Source organism: Ctenocephalides felis, unplaced genomic scaffold (assembly GCF_003426905.1).
Source record: "Ctenocephalides felis isolate EL2017-DRISC unplaced genomic scaffold, ASM342690v1 CF-g0.4_SCAFFOLD_01886, whole genome shotgun sequence".
Lineage (NCBI taxonomy): Eukaryota > Metazoa > Arthropoda > Insecta > Siphonaptera > Pulicidae > Ctenocephalides > Ctenocephalides felis.
Window position 1 is genome coordinate 41222925 of NW_020538040.1, and position 12957 is coordinate 41235881.

Below are 12957 nucleotides of genomic sequence, written 5' to 3' on the forward strand. Positions count from 1 at the left end.
TAAAAAAAAAAAAAAAAAAAAAACAAAAATGAACACTAATTAATATTGTATGAAAATGTTATCTGTTTTGGAAGTCCAAGCCGCGGCAGCTATTTGGTTGGATCTGGAAACATCAGCGTAGTCGGTTGGATAGGTTGAAAAGAAATTCGAATGACAAATAAAAATAACTGTTGACTTGACACACAATAGAAATTTAATCCACTGATAATATTGAACTGATAACAAACACTGAAAGGAACTGAATGTATTGATTGCAAGTAACTGAATGAATGAATTAAACCAAAATGAATGAAAACCACGGAATAAATCAACTCGAACACTGTAAGGAACTGAAAGTAACTGAACGAATGAAAGGCGCGGAATGAATTGATTTGAATGGTAAAACTATTGCCTGCATCGGCCTTTTTATGAGTCAGAATTGCCCGATTGCCTAAATTTGAAACGTGTTGTCCGAGTAGAAAAACAAACCTTTTACAGGTCCGACAACCTACACAGGTGCGGCGCAAACATTTTCCCCCGACTAAAAGGTTAGCCTTTTATACTTCTGAAAATACTCGAAATTGGTACATAGTGAACCTCATGATTAGGAAGGATAGAATTGCCAAAATAAATTCAAACTTTCATTCAGAGTAGATCGGTTACGGAAGCCTGACCTCGCGCCAGGGTCCCCGCTCTCACAACCTACCACATTCACACAATCTAGATTGCGGAAGTTTTATTTTCGCGCCAGGGTCTAGATTTTTGGACATTTACAAGAATCTTCCAGAGACTATGAGGGGTGTTCTCATCGCCCTGGAGATTGAAAATTTGGCAAAACTATATATAGAAGCAAATATATCATGAGATAGAAAAGTTTTTTTTTTTTGAAATGAATAATTCAGATATAAACTATTGAATAGGTAGGGGGCATAGTTTGACAACAGGCCGCTTGATTAGGGTATTTCCCGTTTTTACCAATGCTACTCGAACCACTCCATCGGAGCCCGGAAAAACCTCTTCAACTCTTCCCAACCCCCAATGGAGCGGACGCGCATTCTCTTGTTTTACAACTACCAAATCACCCTTTTTAATAGGATTAGTGACTGTATTCCATTTCTGTCGGACCTGTAGCTCGGTAGATATTCCACATTCCATCGCTTCCAGTAAGAAGCGACAATATGATCTAGCAATTGTTTTCTTTTAGTCAAATTCAAGTTTTCATAGTCAACGGGCAAATCCGACAGAGGCTCTTGCATTAAAAAGTGCGCAGGCGTAAGAGGCTGAGGGTCCGACGGATCATTGCTCAGCCAACATAACGGTCTTGAATTCAGTAAGGCTTCGATTTGATTGAGGACTGTATTAAACTCTTCGTAGGATAAAATTTGCAACCCTATAACTTTAAACAAATGGGTCTTCACTGATTTAATATTCGCCTCCCATATACCTCCAAAATGTGGGGCAAACGGTGGATTAAATTTCCATTCAATGTCATGTAAAACCAATAATTCATTGAAACGCTTTTTATACTCTTCGGAATTTAGGAGAAGGAATAAGGAATCAAGAGTATTTTTGGCTCCTATAAAATTGGTTCCACAATCGGAGTAAATACATTTAATAGGACCACGCCGGGCTAGGAATCGTTTCAAGCAATCTAAAAATGTATCGCTTGTTAAATCTGAAGCTAATTCGAGATGTATCGCCTTAGTGGCTAAACAGATGAACAAGCATATATAAGCCTTGTAGGTTCGAGCGCCTCTGTGACGACTCATGGAGATATTGAAGGGGCCTGCATAATCAACGCCGACGTTTAGGAAAGCTCTACTGGCTGTTATGCGCGGTACTGGTAAGTCGCCCATGAATGGAAAAATGGGTTTCGGATTCTGTCGAAAACAAGTTATACACTTGTTAAGACGATTACGAATTATTGCACGAGCCGACAAGATCCAATATTTTTGCCTCAATAAAGATAATACTAAGTTTGATCCAGTATGTAAATTATTAATATGGTAGTAATCTATGAGACAATTTACTACTTGGTCTTTTTTTGGCAAAAGAAGTGGATTGTTATTAGTTGTTAATCCTAATCTACCTTTAACGCGTAAACAATTATTAGAATCCAAAACCACATTTAGTCGGCAAAACTTCTTCGAACAAGACTTTCCGTTCGTTAATAGTTTGAATTCTTCGGGAAAATGATGTTCTTGGACTAAACGAATAATAATAACCTCGGCTTGTTTCAAATCTGAAGTCAAAAGTCGGTTTCGATTTGTTATAATTTTACAAAACTTCAATATATAAGCGAAAATTCTTACAAGTTTGCACCAATTAGAAAATTTTTGCGTTAATTCATATAAAGGATTGATCGGTGGTATGACACTCTTTACTATTAGAGCGTTAGCTTTTCTTTCTTGATCAATATCTCCGGAAGGTTCAACCGTTTTTGCAGGCCAAGTTGATATAGGACCATTCAACCAATCCGGCCCAAACAACCAATTCTTATGTTGGATAAAATCCTTAGGTCGAAGACCTCGAGAAACACAATCGGCTGCATTTTGATTAGAAGGAATGTGAAGCCATTGTGCATTAGGAATGAGATCCCGTATTTTTGTTACCCTATTGGCTACAAATGTTTTCCAACGAGTAGCCGGTCCTGCTAACCAGTGAAGGACAATCATAGAATCGGAAAAACAGTAAATAGAATCAAAATCTATACTATGTTGGTTATTCGTTAATATAAAATTCAGAAGTTTTGACAGTAAATGACAGGCACAAAGTTCAAGCCTGGCTAATGTTTGGTTTTTAATCGGTGTTACACGCGATTTTGAAATCAACAAGAAATTCGGATTGCCAAGAGATTTAATATAAACTACCGCTCCATACGCTTGCTCTGAACTATCCGCGAAACCAAATAATGAACATTTGTTTTGTTTTGATGTTTCGAGATAACGCGGAATCTGATAGTTATTAAGATGCTCTAATTCGGAATATACGGCTAACCATGATGTAATAATAAATGATGGTAATTCCTCATCCCAATCGATTTTTAATGTCCAAATTTTTTTCAATAATATTTTTATCTTAACAACTATCGGAGTTAGGAAACCCAGAGGATCCCAGATTCGCGCTATTACTGAAAGAAGTTGTCTCTTTGTCCATTTTCTCCACGTAAGCTTTATTTCGAATGAAAAATTATCTGATAAGGGATCCCATTTTAATCCCAATACCTTTGTAGAAGATTCCATTTGAAAATCCGATTTAGAGAAATGTTTATTTTGTACATCAGAATCAGAAAAAAGTTTACGCAGATTAGAATTATTAGATTCCCACTTTTTTAATTCAAAACCACCAGACGATAATACAGTCTGCAAACCCTCGCAAATGGTTTTAGCGCTATCCAAGGAGTCGATACTTGTAACCACATCATCAATATAGACATCGTTCTCAAGAATTCTAGAAATAGATTGAGAATATTTGGAACATTCGTCTCGGGATAGTTGTTTGATGGTTCTGATAGCTTGAAAGGGAGATGATGATAGACCAAAAGTTACGGTATTTAATTCATAGATGCCAATGGGTGCATCGGGAAACGGTCTCCATAAGATTTTTTGATATTTTCTATCTTGTTTACGAACCCAAATATTACGATACATTTGTTTGATATCAGCTGTTAATGCTATAGGCCCGAAACGAAAATTTAGAAGGATTGAACAAATGTCGGTTTGTAATTTAGGACCAACATGCAAAATTTCGTTCAAGGAAGTGAATTCTGAATTTTTCGCAGATGCATCAAACACAACGCGTAAAGGCGTGGAGGAACTTTCTTTTTCGACTGCGAAATGTGGAATATAATATCCATTTTTTATTTTAATAAAATCATCGACTTCATGATCTACCGGACAATAATCGACAAAGGATAATTGGTTTTGAGTCAGGTAATCTTCTATGACGGCGGCATATTTTTTATGAAATTCGGGATTTTTCAAAAATTTATTTTCAAGCATGTGGTATCGCTTTAAGGCTAAATGAAATGATTTGTATAAATTTCTGCCTTCACTTTTAAAAGGCAGCGCTACTACATATCGTCCATCTGGAGATCGCGTAGTAGTTGTAGTAAAATGGTTTTCGCATAAATCATCGTTAGAAGAGAGGATTATTTCGGGAATGTCTTCTAATTGTAAGAATTTATTCATTTGTAAATGAAAATCTGAATCTGAAACATTACATAAATTAGTAGAAGTGCCGGTATTTTCAAATAAATCAGGAATGGAACCTAATATTAATAACCCAACCGGGTTTCTAGGGCCACAGGTAATCCTTTATCATTTTTAACCTGATTAGTGCCAAGAATTTCGCCGAAAACATCGCAACCCAAAATTCCGTCGACCTCCTGGGGTGTATGAAAGTTAGGATCCGCTAAAGGATAATTCAGAAATGTTTTGATGGATGAAATCGGAATGGTAATTTGTGGTTGCTTTCCCACTATCTCGTGTACTACGTATGCACAGACCGATAACTGATAAGAATCAATTAAAGATTTCAAAGTGAAATTAACTAATCCAATAACTTTATGTGACGAATTGCCTAACCCGATCACTTGGGTTGATATTGGAAGAATTTGTAAATCAGCCTTTTTGCACCAAGTTAATGTCACAAAATTTCTATCGCTTCCCGAATCAATAATTGTACGTAATAAAATGTTTTCTTTTCTAGTAGTAACTTTTACTACTGCTGTCGGCAATATGGTAATATGATGTGCGATTTTGTTTTGATTAAATGCGCATAAAACCGTACTACCTGATTTGGAATTAGAAAGATTATTTTGATCCGTACTCGCAAAATTGCTACCAGTATGCAATAGCGAGTGATGTCGTTCGTTACATAATAAACAGGTTTTATTCGATCGACACGTAGTCGTTATCTTATGACCCAAACAATTGTCGCATAAGTTTAATTTTTGAATAAGGGATCGCCTATCAGGTATACTCAATGAAAGAAATTTCGAACAAGTAAACACTCTGTGTTGTTCCCGACACACAAAGCATTTGTTATCATATTTATTTTTTAACAAAAATGACCGGCTAATTTTAGTGTTTTTGTAATTGGGTTTGTCATTAGTGAAATTGTTGGTCATACCATATACTTGATTTTTTGCCTGTTGTGACTTTTGAAGAAAATGCAGGAGGTCTTGGTATTTGGGAAACTCACCTTGATAAAAATGCTCGAATTTTTCTTGTAACAACGGATCGAGTTTCGAGAATGCCAGTGACGTAATAAGGAAATCATAGGCGTCGGGAATATTCAATTGGGAGAGCGCTTGCACCGCGGTATCGAATTTTTCCAGGAATGAATTTATTTGTCCAGATGAAATGGTTTTGAATGACAATAGTTGTTTGAAATAATTGGTGGCTAAGTACCGTTTATTTTGGTATTTTTTTATGAGCGCTTCCCAAAGAATTTGATAATTATTTGCGGTCGGTAGTATAGAATGAAATATTTTTAAAACCGGACCCTGTAACGCTCCTTTTAAAAAATGAAATTTTGATACATTATCTAACTCGGTATTTTCATGAATTAGTGAATTGAATGTTTCATAAAATAATGGCCATTGTTGAATATCTCCTGAGAATTTAGGTACTTCAATGGACGGTAAATGTTGTTTGGGTACTATGTCTTTAATTGAAGAACTATGCGCATTTTTATTATCTAGTAATTTCTCAGCGTGTTTTATTTTGGCATACATCGTTTCAAGGGCCTTTATTGCGGAATATTCCGGAATGAAACTAGGATTATCTAAATATTTTAATTTGTTTATTTCATCGCACAATTGAATAAATTGTTCACGAGCATTTTCAGTAATATATAAATTTTCAAGAAATTGTGTCTTATTTGAAGATACATCAATCTGTTGCGATAGATCGTACGTTTCTTGCACAATTGAAAAGTACATCTCTCTCTTGGCGGTTAGACGTGCAATTTCTGCACCAATATCGATTTTAGGCGCCATTATATATATTTTTGTTTTCTGTATACACCCAATTAATCCTAATAATAATTAGGATCCGGCTCGAAGGACCAAATGTTGATGTTGGGGGGTTTCTCAACCCCTTTCGAAGTATTTTATACTTCGAGGAAAAATAAAAAAATTAAATGTATTCAGAAAACAAAAACCAATGGTAAACAAATATAAATTAAAAATAAATTCTTCTTATCCGTAATCAATAATAAACTAAAATATATTCTATATAAATTTTATATAAATGAAAAACAAAAATGAACACTAATTAATATTGTATGAAAATGTTATCTGTTTTGGAAGTCCAAGCCGCGGCAGCTATTTGGTTGGATCTGGAAACATCAGCGTAGTCGGTTGGATAGGTTGAAAAGAAATTCGAATACACTGACAAATAAAAATAACTGTTGACTTGACACACAATAGAAATTTAATCCACTGATAATATTGAACTGATAACAAACACTGAAAGGAACTGAATGTATTGATTGCAAGTAACTGAATGAATGAATTAAACCAAAATGAATGAAAACCACGGAATAAATCAACTCGAACACTGTAAGGAACTGAAAGTAACTGAACGAATGAAAGGCGCGGAATGAATTGATTTGAATGGTAAAACTATTGCCTGCATCGGCCTTTTTATGAGTCAGAATTGCCCGATTGCCTAAATTTGAAACGTGTTGTCCAAGTAGAAAAACAAACCTTTTACAGGTCCGACAACCTACACAGGTGCGGCGCAAACAAATTGAATTATCAATTTAAAAACAATTACAGCAAGCAGCTTCGAGCAAATTTGCTCCAAGTAAGAGTTTACTGTGCCATTATTTTCGCAATATATAAACAATAGAATGTATAAAGATATTATTAAAGGTCGATGTGTAATAAATCATCATATAATAGATTATGGAAGTATTGAATTTTAATTAAATATACATTTAATTATTTATGGAATGCGCTCCACAGCTCTTCGATAGGGTACACAATTATCACACTTTAAAATTTTAAGGGCCAATTCTAGGATAAAATTGAAATGACATTACGGGTTTATCATCGTATGAGTTGGTAGTCACAAATTGTCATAAAGCAGTCTTTTTTGTTTGCTATTGAAAAAGCTAGTAATTTCATAAATCAAACAAAGATTCCAAACGGACGTGAAGTAGTACCTATGTTGAATATATGCAACCAGGGAAACTTTTATCTTTTTCAACTTCAAGATAATGAACTTCACATGCCATTTTTATTATATCAAATAACGTTAATTGATATAATATGAACGCCAATTCCTGAAAAAATATTTCAATAATAAGGTATTCTGATTTTATTAAAAACTCAAATGCTGTCTAGTGTCGACTAACTACTGTAAAGATATCACAGGTAATCTTCATGATCGATTAATGGCTCTAAAAATAATGTTTAAAATCATCCAAGAAATTATTCAGTTTAAGAGGCTCGTCAAATGGTTGTCAATAAAATTCAGTAGTCTTGCATCCAGTTTTCACAAAGTAATAACAGAATGCAATTTATTTTCAACCCTCCCAGTTATAATCGCAATAGGTTTTCCGAAAAAGGCAAAAAAGTTCAATTTGAGTCATTGGCAAAAAATCACAAAATTTACTGATAGGTGATTATAAACAAATATTCTTTGAATTTTATGCATCTTTGAATTTACAAAATTTATAGATAGGTGATTATGATCAAGTATTCTTTGAATTTTTTCCATTTTTTAGATTACGCGAGAAATCTTCACCCTGCTCAAATTTGATACGGGGCCCTGCGAAGGCATGCTACGCACCTGGTTTACACATGAAACGTAACCTCCAAAACACTTAAAAATATTACACTTGTGTTATCACAAGAATGTTGAAACAAGAATATTACCTTCGGTTAGACTTTACACATGTGTTATCACAAGAATGTTGAAACAAAAATGCTCCACTTATGATTAAATTGTTATTTGACATTTTTGTCGTTTGAAGGTCAGATTCTAGAAATAAATTCAGACAGAAAGCTATTTTGACAATTTGTGACTACCAATACATACGATTATAATTCCGTAACATAACATTTTTAATTTACCTGAAATTTGGCCTCATAGACTTAATTTGTAGAATCATTTACTGTTAGGAATAAACACTTAAGAGTATAAAAAACACAATTATTTCGACCAAGTCAATAACACTATCAATATAATTATATTATGATTTTCAATGAAATGTTATACTTTGAGCATCTCAGATAAATATACCCTTAATAAAATAAAAGAGCATAAGACTTACATTAGCAATGAGATAAGATATTCTTTGTATTTTTATATTTTATATTTTTAAATTTCTGTCTCTACATGGTAATTACTTTATTCTAAATATTAAATAAAATCTTTTCATTCGGAAATTTAATAAGTTCATTCTAATGTATATTTTTATATTAAAGTTTTTTATTCACACCAGAAAAGCCGAGCTTATACGCTTAAAATGTAATTTATGCTGAAATTAATCCTCGGACATGAATTACAATAATTCGAAACTTATTTATTTTTGTATACAATTGCAGTTAGAAACTTTGAAAAATAATATACATTGTGTATGAATATAAGACAATTTTGATTACGTCAATATAACATTATTACCATTATTATTACTAATATAGTTTTTTTGTTATAATTCATTAATTAGAAAGTACCTGCAATTTGCCTTAAGGCACAATGTCATACACCACTAGTTAACTTCAGTAGGAAAGCAAGGTCAAAAAGCAATCAAATTCTATTTATAGTGATACGTGCTGATTAGTTTTTGGCAAAAGTCGGTCCAGACGTTTCGGAGATATGAAGAAAATAGAAATTAAGTTTTACGGAGAACAGAGCATCCAATTTTAATGATTCAAAATATCAATTTTTAATCATGAGATGACGTGGTGATTAGTTTTGGAATAATAGGCTCACCCGTTTGAGATAAGGAGCTAAAGGGTAAAAATGGTAGTTATTGAGAGAAAAAAGCCACCAATTTGAATGATTCATAAATAATCTGCTTGTAAAGAAACGATTAGTTTGGGAAGGAATTTTTTATTAACAAAATTTAGCAAAAAAATTTGAGGCGAGCTTTAAGTCCCATGCAGCAATTGTTGTAAAGCATGCCATATACCACTATTTGAATTTACTATTGTAAAATCCTGTGAATCGGAATCTAAATTAAAAAGTTTGTATTTCAAAAGTGATTTGTGTTTCAAAAGTGATTTGTTTTTCAAATTCAAATGGTATAAATAAATTAAATCGTTTCTTGTATACATAAACCTTTCTGATTCATTCCTCGTCATATTTTATTTAAATTCGTCCACAATACCGCGCCATATACATTTCAATATAGATGATTACACTTCATCCTGAACCCGTGCGTTGATGTATTTCTTACAGCTCGGGTACGCACCGACGACATATTTCAAAATCTTTTGTGAGACCACAAAGGACAGAGCACATCATGCACTCTTTATATTTTCCAGTTTTCTTCATTTTTCCTCACTCGTTTTTCCAATCGACATCATTTCTATATCATGACCGCCGTTATGACATTTCTTTGTGTTTTGTGGTATTATATATAGGTGTGTATTACTGGCGATGTGTATGAGGTTGTATTGTGATCATGGTTAAAGCCATATGTGGTATCTTGATGTATTTTATTTTGAACAGCATATAAGATGTAATATAACAAATTAATATAGTCAACATTTTGAAGTTTGGTAGGGCAAGTTGTTCAAATATATCTTATACGCACAAACTTTAATGTGCTAGTGGGAAACAGTCAAAATTAATGTGAGCAAATGTACTTGTTTTTTTCAAATCCGGGGGCATGTCGCGCATCACAAATTATTTATATAATTATATATATATATATATATATATATATATATATCCTCTTTTATCTGATATCAATAATATAATTTATAGCCGTAATAATTATGTCAGTTTGCAACAGTACTAGCAAAAATGTCTTTTATGGGATTTAAATTTTTATGCGATTTTTTTATTAATAAAACTATTAAGTATTTTATCATTATACAATCCTGATTAAATGCGCTAGCTTTTGATAAAACTTACCAAACACAGTTCAGTACATGTTTCTTAAAGAAGCGCCTCTCAAAGTCGACCGATTTTAAAAATTTTCAATTCATAGTTCAACAAAAAGTCTAAATTCCTAAAAACTTGGGGCAATTGTGTTCTTGTTTCTTATAAATGTCTTGTGGTCCTATAAATGTTATTCAAAATTATGGTTTCAGAGTGTAAATGTGAAAAAAATACTAACTACTAGTGTATGGCATCGTGCCTCAAGATAAATTGCTGGAACTTCCCGTACCGTAATGAAATATTTAAGGAATATTAAATGTTTTCAAATAGATTATTATAAATAGTGTAACTATTCTTATTACTCTTATTTTATAGACAAAAATAATAAAGGACACTGTCTAACATTTAGAAGAATTATATGAACTAAACTGCAAAATGAAAATTATTTATTTGAAGTTGATAAGTAAGTTTTAGAACTCTAAATAGCTAAAATTAAAATTACTATTTGATTTCTACCAAACTATTTTCGATATTCAAAACAAATTATTTTTTATTTTTGAATATGAAAAAAATCTGAAACAGAAGATAAATTCTTTCCCCAAAAGCAATCGTTTTGTCTTTCAAAAACTGCCATTTTTTTCACACTCACCTCCGTATCTCCAAAACGACTGGACTTTTCTTTACCAAAAACTAATCACCACTTTTCCCCATCAGTGCAAATTGAATGTTTTTTGGATCATTTAAACCAGATTCTCTGTTTTCTCAAAAACTCGATTTCTATTTTCTGCGCTGTTTGCCTCGTATCTTTGAAACATCTGGATCTGCCTTTATCAACAAGTAACCAGCACATCTCCCTATCAATGGAAATCTAATGTTTCTTCGGATTTATTCAAATCAGTTGATCCGTGCGCCCAAAAACGTGGACAAAAAATTGTATCCATACATACATACACACATATTTATTTTTGTAAGGAATGCCAAAATGTTCAGAAACCTGCAAAACGTAATGATATTAAAAAATTTCAATTTTGATTACGAAAAGTTAAAAATTAACTGCTACAACCTGAAATTGGTCATAACGTTACGAAAGCTCTAAATTTGACAAAAAAACTCATAATTTCCAAACAAAGTGAGATTTTTTTTTTAAATTTTGTTCAGGACGGTTGTCAAGAAATATGTATATATATATATATACAATTGAGTGCTAACATTTATCTTACCCATTCCAATTAATGCATTTAATTTTAGTTGATCTAATTTGACTTAAAATTAATAGTATATATTTGTGTAACCTTATGAAAGTTAATGATAGAGAAAATAAATTTGAAAATTATTAAAATATCAAAGCTCTAGACTATTATGCTGCAGAAATTTGCTATCTCGAAAGTGGCAATCAAACCACCCGATGAATATTCTGAACATCCTTTGAAAACAACTGATTAACTGATTCAATTAAAATACCGTTTGATAAAATGGAAGCAACTTCAAAAACGAAGATTATAAATTCAAATCAGCTTTATAAAATTAAATTATTTTCACAATTTGTATATAAAAGTATATTATATAAAGCAATAATTCGGAGCACTTCGTTAAATACTTTTGATATACGGAGTAGAAAATGTAATAAATTCCAAACCGTTGAACTTTATGTCGCCTCTATACTTGTCATTTGGCCGGCACGGGTATCTGAATATCCTTAAAGTGCACGTAGTCGTTTCACCTATAAAATGTGAGGTAAATATGTTTTATCCTGAATTCAGACCATTCATCTGAAACGACATAGTACGCAGGTATTCACGCAAATATATCACGAAAATCTATACACGGACGTATATTTTCAATACCAGGTACAGGAACGAACTAACAGAACCATGAAATAACATTAATTTAATATAATATTCTATTGCAACTGCTAATATCGTGTTTTTATAATATTATTTTGTGAACTGTTGCTACACTTGCGGTTAATTAATTAGATTCAATAGTTAATTTTTATGTATTCTATATATTATTTGTAATTATACATTAAACTCCACGTAGTCACACATCCTCATGATACGTTACAACAATTATAACATACTAATAATTTTCAGAATTTTTTTTTGAGTTTAAATTGAGTATTATATCAATAAGAAATATTTGTATTGTTAAAACTTAAACTTTGTGATTCCAAAAAATATATATTAATACATTTATTATATACATTATGTTTATATAGATTATCATAAATTCTCTTTTATCATAAAATGTGAAATAAACAGTATTAACTCAACTTAAATCAAATAATCATATTAATTTAAATATAGGAATAGATTCAAAATATTATAGAAAAAAAATTATGATAAAAAATGATATAAACACGTGTAATAGTTTTGCAAAAATGCAATTAATTTTTGTATAAATAGGTCCAAATTTGCATATGCACATACATACATTTTTAACTTTATCATAATATTGAGAATCTGATACGAAACTTACATTCTTGCAAAATATAATCTCAAATTACGAATAATTAATTCATCATTTTTATTGATTCTATACATCATTAGTTTTTCAACTAATTTATTAATTTCCCGTAAAGTAAGTTGGGTAAGTTATTGTAATCGTCCAAAAATCGAAATTGAAAATTTTACATTTCTTCACGTTTTGAAGGTTTCTAAACATTTTGGCATACCTCAGAATAAATGGATGTGTGTGTATGTGTTTGGATACAATTTTTCGTTTACGTTTTCGGGCGCACGGATTGACCGCTTCAAATAGTTAAAAAAAAATTGATTCCTATTGATAGGGAGATGTGCTGATTAGTTTTTGGCAAAGGCAGATCCAGCCGTTTCGGAGATACCGAGCTAAATGTGCAAAAAATTGCAGTTTTTGTGAGAACTAAGCATCCTGTTTTAAATTATTCAAGAAA

At 32.0% G+C, this 12957-nt stretch overlaps 1 protein-coding gene across 1 annotated transcript in view; it reads right to left on the reverse strand.

The window, feature by feature from the left end:
* Positions 1 to 1049: 1049 nt before the first annotated feature.
* Positions 1050 to 12957, reverse strand: part of LOC113374969 — a 13637-nt gene continuing 1729 nt past the window's right edge. The window contains exon 2 of the mRNA XM_026614925.1: positions 1050 to 3808. Coding sequence (XP_026470710.1) covers positions 1050 to 3808 — 2759 coding nt within the window. The remainder of the gene's footprint in view (positions 3809 to 12957) is intronic.